Here is a 21,907-nt window from a genome sequence, read left to right on the forward strand (position 1 = left end):
CGCCGTTGGCGGCTTCTGTAGCCCTGGCCACGCCCTTTCCTGGGCCAGCCAATGGCGTGGCGCGGCGGGCCATTTCGAACGGCGGTGAGGGCGCCCGCTGTGTCAGTTAAGCAGCGGTTGGCGACTGCGGTGAGGCGGCGGGTGATCCTGTAGCGAGCCGCCATGGCGCTCTCCTCGCTCCGGCACCTGGACTCCCTGAAATATGTGGAGCTGCAGCAGATCGCGAAGGCCGCCGGGCTGAAGGCCAACCTCCGGGTGAGGGGGTGCAGCGCCCCGGGCCCGAGCCGGGGGCGGCTGAGGGGGCCCCGGGCTCCCGCCTGCCCCCGAGGAGCGGCCCGGCCCCGCCCCGGGGCTGCCCCCGGCCCGGCTGGGAGCTGAGGGGAGCGGGTGTCGCGTAGGGGGTGCGCCCGCCTGGGGACGGCGCAGTCGCGGCCTCCAGTCGCCGTCCCTGCCTGGGGGCAGCGTCCCCTCGTGCTGGGGGTTCCTGGGGTGCGGGAAGGCCGGCGGCACGGGCTCCGTCTCCCCGGCGTACGCCTCCGTTTGGGTTTTACCGGCGGGAGCTGGAAGGGCGGCGACGGGGAAGCGACTTCGGAATCGAGGGCGGGCCGGGCCCCTGCCGCCGGGGGCCGCTGGGGCCTGCCGGGGTCGCGGGTCGCGGGGGGCGGCTGCCCTGGCGGGCTGCGGCCTGCCGGGCCCTCGGCTCGGGGTCTGGGTTACCTCGTGGCTAAACCTCTCGTTCAGGCCTGATTTTGGTGCTGCCCTTTTCAATTAGGTGTTTCAGAGCCTGAAATACCAACGATGTAACGTTATTGCTGCCGTGCTGTTGCCGTTGACTATAAGCAGGGGACGAGAACGCTGTGCCCGCAGTATGGGCGAGGCAGAAGTTACTTTAGAAACTTGATAGAACTTAATTTGTGTTCAGCTACGCAGTGATACTAAAAACAGTCGTCTTCATTCTTGAGCAATTAAACTTTCTGGACAATAGACAGATGGGAAGAAACCCAGTCAGGAAAACTTGTTGTGCCTCTGTGGAGAGTATGCCACATATTTATCTGTGGCCTTAAGCACTCTCTCTAGTTTGACTGACTTGGACGGAGCTCTAGGCATGCCTTAATCCCTTAGATGGCAGGAAATGTTCCCTTTGCTTGTTGGATCAGTTTATAGGACACTGGCTGGGTTTATACAGTTTTTTGTTTGATGACTTAATGCAATATTTGCTTCATATGTTGTTTTGATTTCTCTCCAGGCAGACAAATTGTTGCAAGCACTGAAGGAACACTTCCATGGAGCAAAAGCAGATAATGAAAATATGGTAATAGATGATAAATCGGCCATCCTTTTTCAGAAAGCCAGACCTAACTTAGTAACCAGTAGAGCAGGGCAGGTACTGAAGGTTGTTTTCCACCACGATGTGATCTGTAGTAAAAATACTTTATTCTTAATAGTGCCTTTAGTTTAATGCACTTGACTACTGACAGAAACTAATAGTAGCTTTGAAGCTGCCTCCTGTACAACCCAAAGCTGATTTCATCTCGGATGCCAAAGTTAACATTGTTTTTCAGTATTCATACAAAATTACTCTCTGTGAACAGTAACACTTAATTTCTATTGAACAAATGTTTATTCTTGCCCGTTCAGCTCCAGATACAAATATTTTATTTGTTTTGTGTGCCTAGATGAAAGGGACTAGATACACATTGGAAACCATTTTGCATCTACTACAATTTACTTACGCTGACACTGTAGTAAAAATGATACAATTATGATGTTTGCTTTATTAATTTTTTTAAGGTATTGTTTTCTTAACTCTTTAAGTTTTTAGTATGCTGCATTATTTTGTCAGGTATGACTATTATTTTTTACATTTTTGATGGAAAGTAAATCGATATTTACTTTCCCTAAAATATATCACCCTTTAAGCGTGTTTCCTTTAAAATCTTCTTTGAAGGTTTGAGGAAATGGTGTAATCCTTGTCAGCTTATTTTTAACAAGTGTGAAAGGCTCTGATTTTTTTTGGTGAAGAGTATTCCCCAGAAATGTACAAATCTGGGAAGCTCACAGCATTGTGGAAGTTAGATTTCAAATACTAAGTATTAGGTTTTTATAATTTTATTAAAATGCCATACAATGAAACGATTCTAGGACTTCTCCTTGGCGTCTTCAAACAATGAACTTTGGTGTTTAGGGAAATCTAGATACTGCCAATTTCTTTGTTACTGTGCTACTAAATGGTATGCTACTGGTTTTCCTCTGTGAAATACTTTTTCCATTAATAGCATGGAAACTTTGGAGCATCTGAGTTCTGTTTGTCAGATGTGTTCCACATTATATATTTCTCTGCGGTAGGACTCTGAAATAAGTGCATCTACTACCACATCCGATGAACTGAGCAATCGGGAGGAAATGATGCCTGATTCAATGTGTTTCATTACAAAGAGGTGTGATAAAGAAAAGAAAACAACCAGAAAAAAGCAGAACTCCAAGAAGAAAACTACCAGTGAAGAAAATACAGGTCTTTCTGATGAGAAAAAGGTGAATTGCATTGCTTGGCTGTGCGTGCTGGCTGCCCCCACTTCCCTCAAGCATAATTTGATGGGGTTTTCTACCACTGTTTATCAGGTGGTATATATTTTATATGTGTGTGCATGCGTATATATAAGAATTTTGTATGCAAACATTCTGGTACTGGTCTTCTGTACTACTGATTTTTTCTCAGTCTTGACTATGTGCCGTTCCATGATGAACAGAGGTTACTTGCTAGTCATTACTTCAAGAGAATAAATTGAATTCCTCTAAGAAATACACAATTCCAAATATTTTATATGACTGTGATTGCTTTCACTAGTTCATCACAGTATTATCAATCTTAGACTACTTTCAGAACTTAAAATAAGGCTGTTCTCACAAATTGGATGATTGCCTAAACATCTCAAGTTTTTAATTCTCACTCCTCAGAGGGTTCTTTCTTCATGGGTTATATTGACTGAGGGAGGGAAGTTTCAAGGTGAGATGGAGGTAGAATTATTTTTCTTTAGAATTACATGCAAGTAGTGGGCGAAATGAGACTTTAATTTAGAGGAGTAAAATGAGAAGATGAGCGTCAGTGTGTATTGGCATTAGACAGAATTGTACAGTAACAAAAGCTACAATAGTAAAAAATAACATAGCCAGTGAATTTCTTTTTACTTGCAAATAATTAACCTTTGTCAATACATGTGATTTCATACCAAAATGTTAAGGGCTGTACAGGTAAAAGCTTTCTAATCTAGATCTGGCTGTGAAATAACAGGGTGAGTATTTCACAGGTTAATTCAGGCTGGACTTCAGGAAGTCTCTTCCTCCCTCTCCCAGGCAAAGTGGGGTCAGTGCTTCGGGCTTTAGCTAATCTGATATTGGAAACGTCTAAGGATCGAGTCTAGCAGCCTCTCTGTTCCACTGGCTGGCTGTTCTCGGGACAGCAGCCTTTCTTTGGATTCAGTTGGAGCAAACTGTTTAAATTAAGTACGTTTAAACTGCAGGAACATTCTGAAATGAAAGAAAACAAAGTGCCTCAGGGTGAGCATGAAAAGGGACAGAAGGTATTCCAGAATGAGGAACAAGGAACTAAAAAGAGTGCTGTTGGGAAGCCAGGGATGGGTACCAATCAGGAAGAACCATCAGAGAAGAGTTCTACTAAAAATAATGGACATAAATGTAAGTAAAAAATTCCAAAGAAGTCCAGCAGTACTTCTTACTACTTAAAGTGCACCTCTTTGTTATTTTATTGTGTCTGCAAACATTTTTTTGTGGCATATCTGGTGATCGGTACCATATTTGGGGATACCAGAAGAAAGTCTGTCTCGTTTGAGTTTGCGTACTTGTTTGTTTAATGTGTTGTAACGCATATCACAGAGTTTGTGGATGTAGGAATTCTGCTGTTCTATACGTCAGACCTCTGAACCTGATGTTTTTAGTGACAGTGTTCTCAAAGGTCTGAGTGTATTTGACTCGTGCCTCATTTAGGATCAGTGCCTTCTGGAATACCCCTGAGGTGCCGCTTGGCTCTGTTAAGAAGTGGCAGGGAAGGGAGAGCTTGCTTCCTATGCTGCTTTTTTCTTTGCCCACAGGTGAACAGGTTTTGTCATTTTCCTCCCAGCAGTAAAGTTAGAGAAGAGCATGCAGACAGAATTCTTAATAATTTGTTTCAACTGCCTAACAATATCAGAGTGTATTACCATGGATCACTTTTCTATCTGGTGGCTTTTTTTTTTTAAACCTTCAAACCATGATGCTGCTGAAAATACGAATTCATTTCTCCCCCATTCCTTTGTGCATGCAGCTGACATAAAGGAGTTTGTCGGTCCAATCTGATAATATATTGACATTGTGGGGCTGTCAAATAAGATATGTGCCATTATTTGCTCCTGTTAGATCAAGCGTACGTAGTCCTTGAGTGGTATTACAGATATTCTTGCTGTTCAGGATTTATGAAGGACATTGTTATTGGAAGTCTTTTATAATTCTGAAACTAATTGAGAAACTGAGGATTTTTAATGAAGGCTCTTTTAAGAACAGAAGCAATAGAGCCTGCAGAGGATGCTTTTGTTGAGGCAGTTTTCATCCTCACAGTTGGCACTGTACAAGTCTCTTCTATAACTGTAAGTATCTGTGCTGCTTTCTGGTTTTGTTTTTCTTTTTTTTCAGTAACTTCAGACAGCAAGAGCTGTGCAACAGAAAAATACTATGTCTGCATTCAGTGTTGAAAAGTTGATTTTTTTTTTTTTAACAACCCCCCACTCCTTGCTTCCAGTGAGGATTTCTTTCAATATATTGAAGTCATCCAAGTTTACTTTAAAGGGAATGTGAATTAACAGAAAAGCAAGTGTTTGCTTTTGATATGCAAATATCAAAGTAGATGTGAAGTCTTTACCTGATTTTTTTCTTAATAAATCACTAAAATGTGAATGTGAGCTTAATACTATACCTGAGAACAGAGATACTAAAAAGAACTTAGACTCTTATTATGTATATAAGGCAGTGGCAGAAAAACTGGCCAAAAAGTATTTCTTCTTTGTCATCAACCTTTTAAAAAAACACTAGCTTTGTAAACAGATCCAGACCTGTGAATTTAAAGTTGGTTTTGTTTGCCACACAGCATAGTTTTCTTGTTAACTTTCCCTGTAAAATACTTTACTCTGGAAAGACAATAGCCTAGTACACCTGTGAGATCCATTCTGAGCTTGTGGTCTGTCGAGGGATGCTGTGACAGAGCATTGAAAAGGCTTTTGAGAGACTTAAGATTTATTCCAGCTGATGTTTTTATGCCTCAAAGTGGGTTTAGGTTTTGAGAAAATAAGGTGTGTTTTGGAACAAATACTTCTTAAAAAAGGTTGTGATGACATTAAAGTATTTTCCAGGAGTTTTAATGATTTTGTATAACCTTCCTGCGTGCCAGGTGATGCTCATCATGCAGGAGAGACGATCCCTTTATATGCAGGCCACCATGCATCTAGGTCTGGGAAAACAGGAATGAAAGCTACTACACCAAGTAAGATAACCTGCCATCTTTAGAAACGGATATGTGTTGCCTGTGTGTAAAAGGAGATGTCTTAAAATCTCTTGCAACCCAAATTTCTATTTCTGTTTGGAGAACATCCTCTCTTTAAAAAGCAAGCGAACAAACAAACAAAGTTCCCAGCAGTGACATTTTAAGGTATATCTTCCAACTTGTAAATTTGTAGCAGTAAATGACTTGCATGTATATCATAAAACTGATACATCAAAAGCTTTCATGTCTTCTGGATATAATACTTGCCTTCAGGATTTTCAAAACCACAAAGAGCAGTAAGACACGCTGTTACTCCCGCTTGCCTAGTTTTCACTTCATAAATACTACAGTTGTGCTGTATTATTATGTATTGGTTCATTTTCATCGCTTTGTAAAAGATGCTTGTTTAAATTTGGAAGTGTTTCTTTTTAACTGCAGAATTTGGGGGTTGGACTAGATGATCTTTAAAGGTCCCTTCCAACTACCATACTATGATTCTGTAATTCTCCAGAGCACACATCAGCTAACTGCCTGTGCAGGTGGTGAAGTAGATTCTATTTCATGCTGTTTGGTTGCCTGTGTGTACACCGTTTTTAATTAGAGGGATATATGTTATTTTCTTTGAGGCCATAATGATAGATATTGCAAGATTCTCCCGTTAAGTAGTAAAGTTCCTTAGGAGCGTATCTGATATGTGACTCTTTTTATTTTTGGAATTTCTTAGACTTTAAAAAGTTGCATGAGGCTCACTTCAAGAAAATGGAATCTATTGCTGACTACATTGAGAGGAAAAAAAAAATGATTGAAAACTGCAGCAGTTCTCTCAATGAAGTCAAGGTAAGTGATAACACAGAAATGTATCCATTGTTCCCGTATTCATTTATTTCCAGAGCCTCCCTGTAGAAGTCCTGTGGAGTCCCTTTAGATCAGTTAAGTAGCTGGTCACACGCACCTGCAGTGGAATGTTACAATCAGTGAAATTTAACTGCAGTCCTATGTAACTACTTATGTACAGTTATTCCTATATGACTTGCATAGTTCTGCAAGGTTTTGTATTCACAGCGCATGGTCATAGTTACAGGAGCTGACAAATAACTTGTCAGTTTTGAGTAAAAATAATTATATGAAAATTACTTTTGTGAAGAATCTCTTGGAGCTTTTGTTTACAAGTTTTAGTTCCTGCAGAACTTTAACCAAGGGGACGGGTTATTTTTCAAAGAGCAGGAATTAAGTTTCTCTTCCGTGCCTTAAAGCACCGTTGCTCAATGACTGTGTAAGACTCCTTTAAAATGTACGCAGCGCCTCTTGTTCTCAGCTCTTGTGTGCCACGCTTGCGTGGGTGTAAACTGCTAAGGGGGCCTCCTTTAGAGTGCGGCAGACCATAGAGAAGTGACAGTAGTGAATCAATGAATATACAAATGAGTATGTTAATTGCTGTAGAGTCATTTAAGTTGGAAAAGACCTTTAAGGTCATCGAATCCAACCCTTAACCTAGCAGCTCCACGTCGATATCTGAAGAGACGCACTGTAAATCCTGAGTGCTTCCCCTCTCTTGTATGGCACACATTGCATCGGGGTATGCTGAAGCCATCTTAATTACTATTGGCAGGTACTGGCCAAAAAATCCAGTTGCTTAAGAGCATCAGAAAAAGGCACTCCACATAACAATTCTAAGGTATGTAATTTCAGATCAGTTTAATAGTAACAAAACTACTTATGTTCAAAATAGGCTTATAAAGAAAAAAAGGGAAAAATTGAAGAGACTGTGTGCTTCTGATTCACAGTGTGTTTTCCCTTCCTCTATGCTGCCTTTCTGATAAAGGTTTTAGCAGAGTATGCTAACTCATGATTTGCTTTTCCCTAGAAACAAGCCAGTGGCAAAACACTTTTATTCAGCCCAAATACAGAGAGGGTCAAATTTTCCGCCACCTGTACTCCGAGTAACAGCCGGCGCTCGCCATGCCGTTCTCTGAACGCTGCCAGTCAGAGTATTTTATCCAGCAAACCTTTTAATCCTTCTGCCCTTTCAACAACCAAAATGAATGTCAGGTAAAAACAACAAACCAAACTACCGGTGAGCAATTTGGTATGATACGCATGAAATGGTCAACACTGACTGTGATTGGACTACATTATTTCTATTCCAAACATGAGAGTAATTCCAATTACTGACTTTCAGCCTAGCCTGAATGCTGGCTTAAGCCTTACTGTACTGTTGCTATCTTGAGTCTTCATTTTGATGCCTGATGGTAAGGAGCTTTGCATCTCTTTCAGCTTTCATTTTGCTAAACCAGCCAAGTTACATTATTTTCCTCCTCTTACTGTGTTAGGTTTTCTGTTTTGTCAGGCAGCCTAATAGTCTCTGTTATACTTTATCTTTGAGATTACTTCACCAGAACTGTAGGCAGTATTCCGGGCGGGTCTCACAATGGACTCCTCATTTGGCATTGCTTTGGGTACTCTTTCCCTCTTCTCCATGTGCCCTCCCTCCTGCCCCCCTGATGTCGCAGCAGGGGCTCGTCTTGTGATTAAGTACTGTAAGCAGGTTGTTTCTATCAGATGGAAATCAAGTTGACACCAGAAAGTCATGAGGAAATGCTCAATGAATGAGTTCATGCCCAGTGCTATTAAATCTCATCTCCTTTTACACATCACATGCACATCCTTATTCCTACACAGTAATCTAATTTTCTATTATGTTAATGTTTCATGAGCTTTTGTTATTGGTGAACTTATTAGCATATTCCTAACTTTTCTAAATGCTTCAACAAAAAACTCTAAAGAAGGAACCAAAAGGGCTGTCCCTGTGCCGCTCCATTGATAAATGTCCTTTTGCCCAGTTTTTTTAGCCGAAGTCCTTCTCTCTACTCTTTGTCTGTTTCTACACCATTGCAACAATTCCAAATTAATTTGGTTTACTAAACCTTCCACGGTGACCGAAGCTTGGATTTAGACATTCTGTAACTTACCCTTCTCCTCCTCCTCCTCCTGCTAGCAATACGCAGTTAATCTCGGATGTCACTTTCTGATTTTCTGGGAACCTTTGCTTCACTTCTTTTGCATGCCAAGATTATAGCTGCTGGGACTTTTTTGTCCCTGAGTAAAGTGTGTGTGGGGTGGTTATTTTCAGTACCTTTTTGATAAGGGAATTTAATTCGTACAAGATTATTGAATTTTCCTTCATGTATTTATATATATGTGTACACACAGCGAGCATGTCTGTGTATTTTGGTATGCAGGCAACTTGTGTTTTGACTGAAATTTCCAGCTTCTTTTGAGTAGAGTTCTGTTAGTTTTATTTCAGTTTTTCTTAATTTGAGTTTTCAAATTAACAGTAATTATGTATGTATTGTTTTACTAATAAATCCAAATCTAAAGTAAATCATGCTTGTTGGTGAAGAAATATCCTGGCTTGTTGCAGCCAAATAGATTTACTGTCCAGAATACCAAGAAAGGCAGCCTGTTGTAATGCAGTTTATGTATAAGCTGTGAACATCTTCTACCTGTAAGAAAAGCTGAAGGTGGAATCTTCTGTGTTTTGTCACATTGCTTACGTTCCTTGTAGATGACTAACTTTGCCTTCAAACTTCTGGTAATTTTCAGGTTCTCAGAAGCCACAAAAGATAATGAGTATAAACGCTCTCTTATCAAGACTCCGTCTAGAATGTCTCCATACTTGGAGGAGATCTGCATGCCTGATGGCCAGAAGAGCTGCAAACTAAGTCAGAAAAATGGCAAGGGAAGTGCAAGAAACAACGATGTGACTGCACCAAACGGTAAAGTGGATGGTATTGGCTCTTTCAGATCTGGACTCTTTGTCTTACTGAATTATATTTTTTAATAACCTAATGTCTTGCAGAGCCAGCTTTTAATTTTGTTCTCTAATTTGTGACTGTTTTTTTAGAAACAGAAGTATTTTCTTTGGTTTCCAGTGTTTTACGGTTAGGTGCCAAGACTTAAACCTATGGTACCTAGCTACCTACAGAAAGGGACAGAGAATCTTCTAGAGCTTTAGGGACTACATAGCAGAAGACTCGTACAACCAACACAGGGAGAGCATGTCTGCGGTGAGGGGTGTTCCCAATACCTTCTCAGGTGTCTTGTTCTCCTTGTGGGACTGGCATGCACCAGGCTTCCAGCTGTGCTATAGGGCAACCTGTCATTATCAGCCTTGGCGACCCTGAATCCTTGCTGTCTCCAGACCTGAAAGCTGCCTGTTTCGGGTGAGCTGTAATTGTACAATTCTGGCTTTAGAGGTAGCGGGCGATAGCGTTTAATGGCTCTTTGCTCTTGGTAGTTGCAAAGTGGTCCTCACAGGCACTTTCCAGCTTGCTGTGTACAGCGACGTTCTTGCTACTGTAACTGTGATATCTTGATGTCTTTTGTAGTTCTCACCCCCTTCAAGTTTGCAGCTCACTCTGCAGAACCCACCAGTGCAAGGAAGACATTTGATCTCAAAGCCAGTCTCTCGAGGCCGCTCCGGTACCAGCCACATAAAGGTACTGTGATCCTGTGTGGTTTGTGCTAGTCACTGCACTCACACCCTGTGTGCAGGGTAAGGCGTTGACACAAACCTGGACAGCGAAGTCTTCAGTCTCTTCTCCTGCCCCTTTCCCCTCCTCTCTAGGCTCCCACTGTCTGTGGACTGACGTTAAATTTCTTTGTAATATGTGCTTTAAGAGCTTCCTACTGAAGAGTAAGTCTTTATGACCAAAAGCCCATAAATATAACAAATATGTCTCTTCAGTGGAATGCAAAGATATGTAGAGATGAGATATTCTTTACACAATAAGGCTTATTTGTATTTTATTTTTGTTTAAAAGTGGGCTGTTGTGTGGCATTTGTGTGGTGAGTGTTACTTGCAAGTACAGTCACCTGTTACTACTGATAACTAAAATTACTCACGGGGAACATGCTGGTGAAATGGGTAATACAGCTGAAGAGGCATTTCATTTTAAAGTCAACCAGCAAAAGACAGGCTAAGTAATGTAAAATTTGTGATAAGAAGTTAAGCAGACAATTACTGAACTAGTAATTTAATTAGTCTCTCTTTTTGCCCCTAAACTGTAGGACTACTAAAACCTTGGGGAGAATTGAAAGAAAACTCTGTCCTCAGTAGATCTGTCGGTAGCAAAGTCTCTTCACGTAAGAAAGACTACAAGCAGCCGCATCTCCAGACAAGGTTAGTACACCACTAGCTTTTTATGAATAGCGTTAAATGATAATGTGACTCACTCCTCATTAGGATTTAAATATGCAGTTCAGGAAAGAACACTTTCATGTTAAAGCAATTTTTGCCTCCAGTAGTATGTCTACTATCAGGATAGCGGCTCTGAATCTGACTTATTTAGTGGAAGTTTACCTTTTGCCTTGGAAGAAGCTGTGAATGCTGACATGCTGTTACCTTGAGCGTTAGATCTGTTATGTCTAAGCAGAAGTATTTGCCTGAAAGTACCATTTTTAGACTGAATCCCAACAGCACTCTCCACCCATGGCAAATGCAGCATACTGGTCGAATAAATTTTAAGCCGTGGGCAGCTTCAGATTCCTTTAGTTGCTCGTACCTCCACCTTTAATAGAACATCTGTCTCTTCTTTTTCCCCTTCAGGGAAGAAAGGCGTGAGAAACATGAGCAAGAGAGAAAAAAGAAAAAGGCTCAGGCTCTTGAAAACCGCAGAGGACTGTCTGTGGGTTAGGAGGAATAAGAAATACCCAAGAAATCACTGTAAATACTGTTTGTGTCCTGTTAATGTTTGTGCTGTGTGTAGTTCAGGTTGCTGTTAGCTAGTAGAATCCAGAGAGCATTGAATGGTATGTAATGCCTTCTAATGCATCTGAGTGTAATGCTTCTCCAACAAGATGAAAGCTCTAAACTTTTAAGAGCTTAGAACTCTAGCTACTTAATAATAATTTCCTTTAACTGAAAGATGTTAAAGGAGAAAAAATAAGTGGAAAAAAGACTCTCAAGGAGCCACTTTGCAGCTTAGGACTGACTTCTGCACCAGAAGGCCTTAGTTACCCACTACACCGCATGTTCAGACAGCAACTTCCAAATATTTGTTCTACTGGTACATTCCCACTGTTCGAGATGTCTGCCTTGCCTGTTCCCCAGTTCAGTCCTCAAATTCTGTAAGAAGTTACAGCCTTTCTGACTGCATGCCTGTGAAGTAGTAGGGAATTCCCAAGAGAAGAAAAAAAAGGCAAGCTCTCTGGAAAAACTAAAAGCTTACAGTATAACTTTGATATAAAATACCATATTCTTAAAAAGTAGCAACTGAAAAGTGGCTCTCCAGGTTGCCAGCTGCATGCTTTGAACACTTGAGTCATTCCGTTCCTTTCTATGGGAAACAGGAGCTGTAAATAAATTTCTGCTTTTCAGCTTTATGATGCTTAACAGAGGTTACAGTAGTGTCAAGGCACATTCAATACCTTAGACTTAAAAGTTGTTTGGTTTAATTTAAAAAAAAAATACATAGAAAAGCTGCCTTGATTTCTTATAGATGGAACTGGAAAGGTAATTCGGCACTTGTAATGTCAGCTGGAATTTTGAGCAAATAATTGCTTCGGTAAACTTAGTGTCCTGTCGTGTATGTGCTGAAGTGTCAAGAACAAGCCATTTTTTTATAAACTTAATGGAGGCAAAATAAATATTTTCTCTATCTTGTTTATCCCTGGTTATATCATCTAGTGTACTATGTGTGACTAGCTCCTTAATGTAGCACGTTTTGTTCATACTTGTAATTACTAAGCCATGTCAAAGATCCTTGTCACAGATTAGCCAACCTACTGCTTCATGAAAGTACGGCTGTTCTGGGATCATTAGAAACAATAACCACCACTGCTCCTGTACTCTTAAACTATTTAACCCTGTGCAAGAGGAAAATGCTAGCACAGGACACTGTTTCAGCTTGCTTTATTGTAGCTTCTTTAATATAAAATAAAGGAACAGTTAATATTTGTAAAGTACACTTAAACAAGGTCCCTGCAGGGGAGGCGAGTGCTTTCCTTAGGCTACATCTGTGGTGGCTGAAACACAACTGTGCAGCATCTGGTCTATAGAGTGTTTCTCAAATTACCAAAACCCAGGCTTCCCAGCCAAAGGGAGGAAGCAGGCCTCCCTGCCACCACCTGAGGCTGTGCTTCTGACAGCATAGCTGGGCTGAGCTGTTTCAGCCCTCCTGGCAGGGGCAGCTTCTTTTTTTAGTTACTCAAGGGAGCCAAAGCTGAAGGTTGAAATGCTTCTGCCTTTTCCACTTCTGGTGCTGCTCTTTACAAATTTCAACAGCTGAATCACACTTAAGCACCGTTCCTAAGGGTATTAATTCTCATCATACTTTTTCCAGTTTAAAAATAGACATGTGTTTTACAGCTGTCTGCAAACCATATAATGTAGAAAATGGAACTTGTATAAAAAAGAACTACAACAAACTTGCAAAGTACTTTTATTTCTGTAAAGGTCAGGACCGAAACCAACACTCACCCAGTCAACAGTCCGTACTTCGTATGAGCATGTCACAGCTCTTCTCAGGCTGTGTTCCAGGCCATGTATGTCCGGTCTTCCCCAGGATTCTGTACCTGGCAGCTTGGAGATGCCAATGGCAGTAGTCAGACTGGAATGACACCATCAACGTGTCATGCACTTCTAATGTTTACATAGAATCTTCAAGTTGTAAGCCACATGTTAAGAAGTGTTCTGCAAAAGTGAGCCAGGCATCCGAAGAACATCCCAAAGGCCACCAGCCTGACTCAGACTTTAGGATTCTTTTCATATGTTTCATAGGCAAATTCTTCCGTGTGAGCTCTATCATTCAGTAGCCCAATAAAATCAATCTCCAGCTGGAATGGACCATCTATTTTATCTCCGATCGTGAATCCAAGGGTACTAATCTAATTAAAAGACACATAGGTTAGAACAGTGACAATTATGTTACACTAACACAATTGTACCTACCACTTCCATACGTTACAAACAATTCATGGCCATCTACTATTTATTCAAAAAGCAACAGCATTTCTTAAGGCTCAAATGCTTCATGGCCACGTTTTCCTGTACAGACCCCAGTGGGAAACTACTTCACATCTGCCCTTCCACCACTGTGTTGAACCCTTTATTACAAGTGGCCCGAGCCTAAAGCAACATGGCAAGTTTCATCCTTCAGGGTTTGTGCCTGGCCAGTTTCATCATGACTGGGTGTACAAACATGTTTTCACAAAGTCTGCCACAACTCTTGCGAGCAGGAAACACAAACAGAATGTAATTAAGGATGGAAGAAAACTTCCTTTCTAGACCTGCGGGCACTGTAAAACACACAGAGCTTTGTTACTGACTTATGCCACTGCTCCTCAATACAAATAATGTTCTTAAATATAAGAACACTCCTTGCTCCTTTCCCCCAATGTCCTCCCTCAACACTATTCCATTTAAAAAAAAAAAAAAAAAGACAAAAACACCCCAAAAAACTGTAACTGTAATAAATTTCATAAAAACTGCACAGCTCAGGCAGCTTCCTTGCATGTCACCTCTCAGAGCCCCCACTGCTGGCTGCTCTGGGGATGCCTTGGGTCACCAGTGGCCAGCCACCTTCAAATAGCAGCTGCTCTGGAGCCTGGCTAGCAGTGCAGGTCGGAGCTGTACCTGTGATTTTCAGGGCTGCTGTACATATAGGAAAATAATGCCAAGGATGTGTCAGATAAAGTTGAGTAATTGTGGGCTGTGGCTAAATATCCATTGCAAATGTATGCTAAATAAGTAATAGCTAAGGAAATTAAGTGCACGGACATTCCTCTCTGGTTCCTGGGAAAACGCAGAGTAGTACCACGAGGGACTGCAATGTTTTATCAAGGTTTCTTTACCTGCCTTCACACTGCTTTGCCTATTTTTGTTTTTCTTTAAAATACACTTGGAAAATTACATTTTGTATTATATGCAAGTGATCACTTTTACTGTGAAATAATAAGCATAAGGTAACAAGGAATGAAAACGAAGTCAAGGATGCTTAGATCACGTGCTCTTTTGTCCCTTTAACTCCTGGTAAATATTTTTCAATGCCCCATACACAACTTTGTTTTCATTTACCATTTTGCATGGCTTTATGTCCCAAATCCTGATAAATACTGCAGTGTCTGTATTTAAATATAGGCCTTTTATAGCAATTTTCTTCCATAAAGCATATTTTTTCTTGCAGTTGATCCACCTTCTTCATAGCATTCATACTTGCTTCCTACAGCCTCAACTTCTGTTTTAAAACAGATTGTTTTCATGCTGCCAATGACTGAACTACCCTCAAATTTTTCCTGATTTTTTTCCCCCGCCTCATTAAGGCAATTAGGAACCGAATGCAACATTCCAGGTGACTAACACTCAAGTGATGGGCCTTTAATTTTCTCCCCATATATATTTCTAACACTGTTTATTTTCCTTTTGGTAGTCACTGGGCATTAAGCTGCCCTCAATTACATACACAAGGGTCACTGAAATTTAAAAAATAAAAAGATACAGAAACAATCTTTTCCCAACACGTCTCCTCCTGTGAATCAGCGAATTAGTCTACCTATTTGCAGAAATAAAAAAATACTTAACACATTTACTTAATATTTAGACTAGAAAGCCTGAAAAAAACTAAAAAAGAGCCTATAAATAAATCAGTTTACTGTGCACCATCAAGGTCACTGACACAGTACATCCTCAAATAAAACCTCACAGTATGACACCCCTCCCAATCTTCTGCCAGGAAGAAAGCTGATGATATGATACTCTTACTAGTTTTGGCAGTACTGTGCCAACCACCATTTTAGACTACTTAGTCACTTTGATCATTCCTAAAAAAGTAGGGGGGGGTGTTTTTTTTTTTTTTCTGAAAAGCCACACTGTGAGTAGTTTCTTGGTTATACAGGTCTCTTAAAAATATTTCTGGAGCTTCTCTGAAGTGAGCGTCACTTCTATCACAAAGCAGCATAATTTAAATGCAAAGGCAAGCGCAGAAAAACAAGTACTTTATAAGAAGAGGCCCTTCCATTTCAAATCCACAAACATTAAAGAATTTGTAAATTATCTATAGGACAATATGATCATACAAAGCCTACAGACAACTTGCCTTGTCTAACCAGATAGGGTGCTGGTCATCCTGGACTCTTCCCCGACTGGAGAGAAAGAATTTGGAGAATGGGATCTGACAGGAACGGAACAAAACAAACACAGACTTCAGTGTCAGCAGTACATAAAAAATCAAGGGGGGGAAAAAAAGCCTGTCTTAGTAAATTAAATTAAACTCTGCTACATCTGGTACCAGCACCAGTTTGGTAAGCAGAACTGGTGCAGAGAACGGGCCACGTTAACCCCTTTGCTGACCACTCACAGCCAGCTCCAGGGCCACGTGCTGTGTGGCGGCCGTCTGTAGCTGTTGTGCAGGACTGTTACCCTGTTAGGACATGACAAAAGGCTACAGTGCAGAAGGTGGCTCTTGACATCGAGACTATCCCCTTCCAATAACATGTCAACATAAAAGAGAAATTACTGAAAAGTCTAGCATGCATGTATATCAACAGCTTGCCTGTACCCAAGCCATGCATTTCATAGTGCAAACTTCATACTGAGACATCAGTACTCTAGCAAAGCAGCTCAGAATCTTGTAAAAATAACTTCGAATGCAGTGGGAGCCAGAAAGAGGAGGGGCTGTCATAAGAAATAGGAAGCCGGAGGGTTGGCTAGCAGAGATGAGGGGAAAACATGCAAGTCAAGTTTCATCAGAAAAGAGCCCAAACTCCCACTTCTTACAAGTATTATTTTGTGTCACAGATTCAAAGGCCATAAATGAGAAAGCACACCTCTGAGCCTCTGACTGACTCCAGCGAGTCAGCGGGTTAAGCAAATCCTGTCGCAGGGTACAAATCCCATGCCAGCCTACGTCTGTCTGCGTTACGGATAAAATGGTTACCACAGAGAGTATTCCTAGCCACACCTGCTCAGCTTCCATCGCTGTCTGTGTTCTCCTTCGCCAGTAATAGCTAACAGCAGGCGTTCAGGCATAGCGGATCAAATCTTTAACACAATCGACACAGCATGCCCTCCCACAACCCAGTGATTTAGTTTTGGGAACTCCCAAGCCCCAGGCACGTGCCTGTTGTGCAAGGATACTAACAGCCAAACGAACAGACAGCATCAGCAACAAACTGTGCCTGTCGGAAAAGTTCCCCTTCCACAGAGCTATGATGGCCAGGACCCCAAGGCAGTCTTGTTAGTCTGAAAGACTCATTAGCTCACCTTTATTTCCTCCCAGTATGGGCCTCCTCGGGTGAACATGAAGTAGTTGTAGAGGTCGTCCTTTTGATGAGAGAAGTAAGGGTCTGTATAGATGTTTACCATCCAAGGTCTACCATCGCCACGGACCCGTAAATACAGACTATTGAAGTTTGACCAGTCATAATACTTCTTCCTAGCAAAAGATCCCTACAAAAATTAATAAATAGAATTACTCCTCCTTAATAAAGGGAAACTTCCATTACAAAGAACATAGCACGACTGCTTTGATCTCTGCCCTCATTATTATGTCAAATAATACTCAATGTGACATAGTGAAAACTGGGTTGCTCTTTCATGATACTAGTTGCTGATCTCTCCAAATGTCCTTCAGCACTGTATTAGAACCCACAAACTGCAGTATTACCACTCTGAGGACTCACGCTTTAATTAGAAACCACATCTTGTAACTATCAGAAAACAGATTTCCTTCCTAGGACCAAATTCCCCGCCAGGCAAGTACACAAACACTATAGTGATGGATCAGTAGTTATGTAGTTCATTAAGTTTAATATTCTGTGGTCAGTACTGGATTATTCAGAGGTGATTACAAGAAGGTTAAGTGGAATAATTTATCCCGTGATAACTTCCCTTATTGAAGACTGACTTAAGAAGCGGAAGCATTTCATGTTTTCCAACACATTTTGCCATTAACTGTGCACAAGGATATGGATTGCAAGTACGTCTGGTTCTCAACTGCATTTTCTTCCAAATATCTTAAAAGTCCCAGTGTTGTGATCTGCACACTGGCAGGTCCCTGAGTCTTCAGAGAGTTACACTGAGATCACTCAGAGCAATGCAGGGCAAGGGTCAGGGCTATTCTTGGCCAGAACTGCTTAAACCAAATAAAAATTAGCACCAAAAATTAGGTGATTTCCCCTTTCTTTTACAGCACTACTATGGTTACCTGTCAACTGTCCCTCTACCAACTCGTCTCATAGGTAACAGGAGGAGCAGATCATCAATACATTAATACAAGCCCTACACCTACTTGATTTTATGGTTTTGCCAGCTTTGAGCCTTTTTACTTACATAAAGAGGAGCTTTTATATTTATATTTATGTTTTTACTCTCTGATTTCAAGCTGCATGATAAAGGTAGAGTGATACACTCCACCACTTCAGAATTTGGTGGTGAAAGTCTGGGTCACATTTGCACAAGTTTGTAGCAGTCCTAGGAATTTAACTCAGGTGAGATTCAACTCGCTGTTCCATTGCTCTGACCTAGTGTCACCATTTTAATGTTCATCTGCTGCTCATTTGTCCATTGATTTTGCTCACTCCTCTCTCTGCTCCCTGAAGATTCTGGCCCAGAAGAGACTTTACGTGTGTACTTGTGCCAATTCACAAACAACAGAATGGACTAAGAAGTTAAGCATTGTATACGCTAAGTCAAAATGTTCCTTTGCTTTTAAAGGTGCTTAAAAATACAGAATGAAACAAGCAGCATCAATAATAAGCACATCCATTTCTGGCTCTATTTTGCTCAATTCTAAGCTATCCAAGATTTGTGTCTTGCTTTTCCTGATTTGCAGTAGGAGCCAGGCCCTTAAAAAGTACATTTCAAAGCATTATTTTCCATTCCTGTGAGAAAAAAGATGAGCTCATTCACCTAAACCAAATTTGATGAATAGGCCAAGTTAAAGCCCATAAAATTTGTCCTTATGACACATTCGATTAACTTAAAATCTAGGGACACACGTCTATATTAATCGTATCAGTTCTGGATATAATGGTTCATTACAGATCCTTCATTTCCAACAAGGCTGCAAACAGGGCTGTCTTAATGAGTGGATGCCCTACCGCACGTAAGTAAATGTTCAAACATTTATTATTTTTTTTCCAAGAAAGTAAAACAAAAAAACAAGAAAAAGTTGTAAGTTCCTTCCAAGTCAAAGGATAAAGCAGCAACTACATCCTTGAAGGAATATCTAACACTCCTGAAAGTGACCAGTTTCAACTGCAGTAAACAACAGTCCACTTGTTGTCACTGGGATTACACAAAAATGCTCTCCGATGAAGTAACAGAAGCTATGCAAACATGAAGCTGTACTTACCACCAGCGGTTTAGCTCTCATACTACAATATCCACTGTATTTTGTCTCCCCATCGCGAGGTACTTCTGTATTGAGGTTTCCATACAGCAGAGCAGCCTGGTTGTTCCTACCCAGTTTGAGGTAAACTTCACTCTTCCCTCCAATCTCTACATCAGAAGAAATAACCCATTTATTTAAATCTTCTTGGCACCGAAACTCCCACACCACCCTTGTCTGCTCCAGCAGGTACCGACTGAGCGAATGGCCTCCAGGCCCTACTATGTGATCTTCGGTCTCCTTCTTCAGCATGCTAAGCTGCGTCTTTAAGACATCAATGCCCTTCTTAAAACTGAAATCAGTATTTTGCAAAGACGGTTTCTTCTCGGGCTGCGCCCCTGGCCTCCTGTAGCTGCTATACAATTTTGATGTAGAATTGCTGAGGAGAGGTCCAATTAAGGGATGCAAAACATTGTGCCTGCTGCATCGACCATGTAAGTAAGCACTGTTGAGCAATGTAACAGTAAGAGCCATGCTGGTAAATTTGAAGAATTCACTTCCAGTAAGGCAATTAACAGGTCTGTAATTAATTTAACAACAAGACCGGTATCCAGAGCTATCTTACTTTAGTTACTGTAGTTTATCTTCACCTTTAATGAAAAAGAGAAAAATTTTAAAAAATTACATATAGGATGCTTGTAAAACTTTAATTTTTTAAACAGGTATTAACTAGAAATCTCAGCCATTGGAAAAAGGAATAAAAAATAACATCAACTATTACACTTCCCCAGAGGTCTAGTTTACTTAATGATTTCCACCCTATGCATTCCCCCCTCCCTGTAACGCGAAACACCCATGCAAGTCAGAAAAACTAAGTAAAATACTTCAAATAAAACTGAAAATAGAAAAAAGCAATTCCTGTTCATCCCTTTTACCATCAGTAAGTAACAGTAGCAAAAACAACTTCAGGAAGAAGGTTTCTAAAAAGGTGGCATCTATGCAACTACAAAGTACTATCACCTGCAAGAAAATCACAGTCAGGACAGGTAGACTGCTGCCATACGCACTAGAATGACAGTCTCACCTGGCAATCACAGATGTCAAGACTTTTCAGATATGAAATCCTATAGCAGCCATACTGTATGCTTTTTCCGTAAGTCATCCAGCCCCTTGCCCCCTTAACGTATGTGGTTGAGGATTACAGAGGCCAAAGAATTTAACATGAAAAACTGCAATTTGATAGGTTTTTTTATAAAGCTCTTGAAAAATTCTGAAAATCTTCTTTGCTTCTCTCGGCATCACTGCTGGTAGGAACAGCTATGCTGCATTGCTATTCTCTAATCCATAAGGGAGAACCTTAATGCTGTGTTCTGTACAGAGGCTATTAGCACTGATGTATAACATTAGATAGACTAGTTGCCTGGGTTTGGTGGGGTTTTTTTGTTTGTTTTGGGTTTTTTATATTTTATTTGGCTACAGAATAAATCCTGAAACTATGTCAAATCAGTTCACCTTCTCTAGGCTTTTAAGAATAAAGCCAGTCACCCCACAGATGCTTTCTACATGCCACATAACTTTCCCCACTCGTGGCAAAATTCACTACCGTTATTTCCATACTCCAGTTAAGTTATGCATGGTGGACTAGAACTACACTGAAGGAATTCACATTATCACACACTCAGCAAGACAGGAAGCAGGTTCCTCAAAGAAACCCCATGTGCAAGGCTTCCATGCCCCGTGGGACTGAGTCAGGGCACACACCATGACAGCAACAAGACCCCGAGCAGTGACCCCGTCCACCTCTGGGCCCTGCTGCCAAACCTGCCTCAAACGGCAAGGGAAACTACTGAAAAGCTGCAGCCCACAGCCAAGCTGAACCCCACTCCGCACAGACGACTCCTTGTTTCCTCCGAGTACCAAGAAGGAGATCATGGGAAACTGTAAAAAATTTTACTTTTGCTCGATTTTTTCCCTAAGATGCAAGATCAAACATTGAACAGGTCAAAGGATGAGGTCAAGAAAACCTTAAAAAGGCTATCTGTCAAAACAAAATAGGAATTAGCTACCCATGAAGGTGAACTTAAAAGAACAGGCCCGCAGATGAGACCTGAGATTGATGAACCTAGTTATCAAACCATGAAGTTTGGCAAGAATTGTTAAAATACTTTGCACTTTCATTGACCCATCCTCATTATATGATTTTAACAGAAAAACACTCCTCCTTGAAAGCTACCCGCCTCCAGAGGAAGACCATCCACCCGAGGACGGGGCAGGGCAAAAATGCATTGATGATACCTCTGGACTCAAGCGAGGAAGTTGTAACCAGCGCTGTCTAAGGGGAGCGGGTGTCAGGGGACTAACCCTGGAAATCTCAGTGTGCAAGCAGCAGGCCGCTGTGCGAGCGCGGCGAGTTATCGCCCCCAGTTACCGCCCCACTCTACGCAGATCCGCAAATTAAAAAGCCTCCCCGGCTCTGTGCCCCCTCCCGGCCCTATGCGCCCCCCCCCCCCCCTCCCCGGCTCTTTTCTTCCCCCCTCCCCGGGCCGGCGCACGGCGGCGGCAGCGGCGCCGCCAGGGACCGACACCCGCCCGCGGGGGTACCAGCGCGCCGGGCTGCGGCCAGCGCTGCCCCATCGCTCGGCGGCCACGAAGACCCGGCCTACAGCCGCGGCCAGGCGCCGGCCCCGGGCCCGCCTCCACCCACCGCGGCGCGGGGGCCTGAGGCGGGGCCGGCACACGGCGGCGGCCTCTCGGCGAAACCGGCCGCCTCCCCACACCTCACGCACCCCCGGCCCCGCGGCCAACAGCTCCCGGTGCTGAGGTACCGCCTCACCTCCCCGCCGCCGCGCCGCTCCGGATCCGCCGCCGCCGCCGCGATCCCCTTCCTTGCTGCGAGAGGCCGCTGCACGGTGCCCCGGCGCCTTACCCCTGACGGCGTTCGCGCCCCGGCGGGCTGAGGGGCGGCCAGCCGGCAGCGGGGAACATGGCGGCGCGACGCCCCCGACGGCCGTTGAGGGGGGCGGCCCGCGCGCCGCAGCCCCGCCCCGCCCCG

At 42.3% G+C, this 21,907-nt stretch overlaps 2 protein-coding genes across 3 annotated transcripts; one reads left to right on the plus strand and one right to left on the minus strand.

The window, feature by feature from the left end:
- Positions 1-86: 86 nt before the first annotated feature.
- NUSAP1 (nucleolar and spindle associated protein 1) lies at positions 87-12,185 on the plus strand. 2 transcript variants are annotated; one of them, XM_055715241.1, is made up of 12 exons: positions 87-255; positions 1,247-1,312; positions 2,347-2,532; positions 3,519-3,693; positions 5,435-5,527; positions 6,252-6,364; positions 7,137-7,202; positions 7,392-7,576; positions 9,131-9,303; positions 9,916-10,026; positions 10,598-10,709; positions 11,136-12,185. In XM_055715241.1, the coding sequence occupies exons 1-12, from the start codon at positions 163-165 to the stop codon at positions 11,221-11,223; spliced, it is 1,461 nt and encodes a 486-aa protein (XP_055571216.1). In that variant the 5' UTR covers positions 87-162; the 3' UTR covers positions 11,224-12,185. The 2 variants fall into 2 exon arrangements, with proteins under 2 accessions (XP_055571216.1, XP_055571217.1); XM_055715242.1 differs by lacking the exon at positions 7,137-7,202 and having other exon boundaries at positions 89-255.
- A 761-nt stretch (positions 12,186-12,946) lies between these two features.
- Positions 12,947-21,856, minus strand: NDUFAF1 (NADH:ubiquinone oxidoreductase complex assembly factor 1). The gene is made up of 5 exons (XM_055715243.1): positions 21,689-21,856; positions 18,880-19,505; positions 16,788-16,973; positions 15,622-15,696; positions 12,947-13,414 (listed from the first exon to the last, which is right to left on the minus strand). Exons 2-5 carry the CDS (start codon positions 19,387-19,389, stop codon positions 13,274-13,276), a joined length of 912 nt encoding a protein of 303 aa, XP_055571218.1. The 5' UTR covers positions 19,390-19,505; positions 21,689-21,856; the 3' UTR covers positions 12,947-13,273.
- Between the last annotated feature and the right edge of the window lie 51 nt (positions 21,857-21,907).

This window comes from Falco cherrug, chromosome 7 (assembly GCF_023634085.1).
Source record: "Falco cherrug isolate bFalChe1 chromosome 7, bFalChe1.pri, whole genome shotgun sequence".
NCBI lineage: Eukaryota > Metazoa > Chordata > Aves > Falconiformes > Falconidae > Falco > Falco cherrug.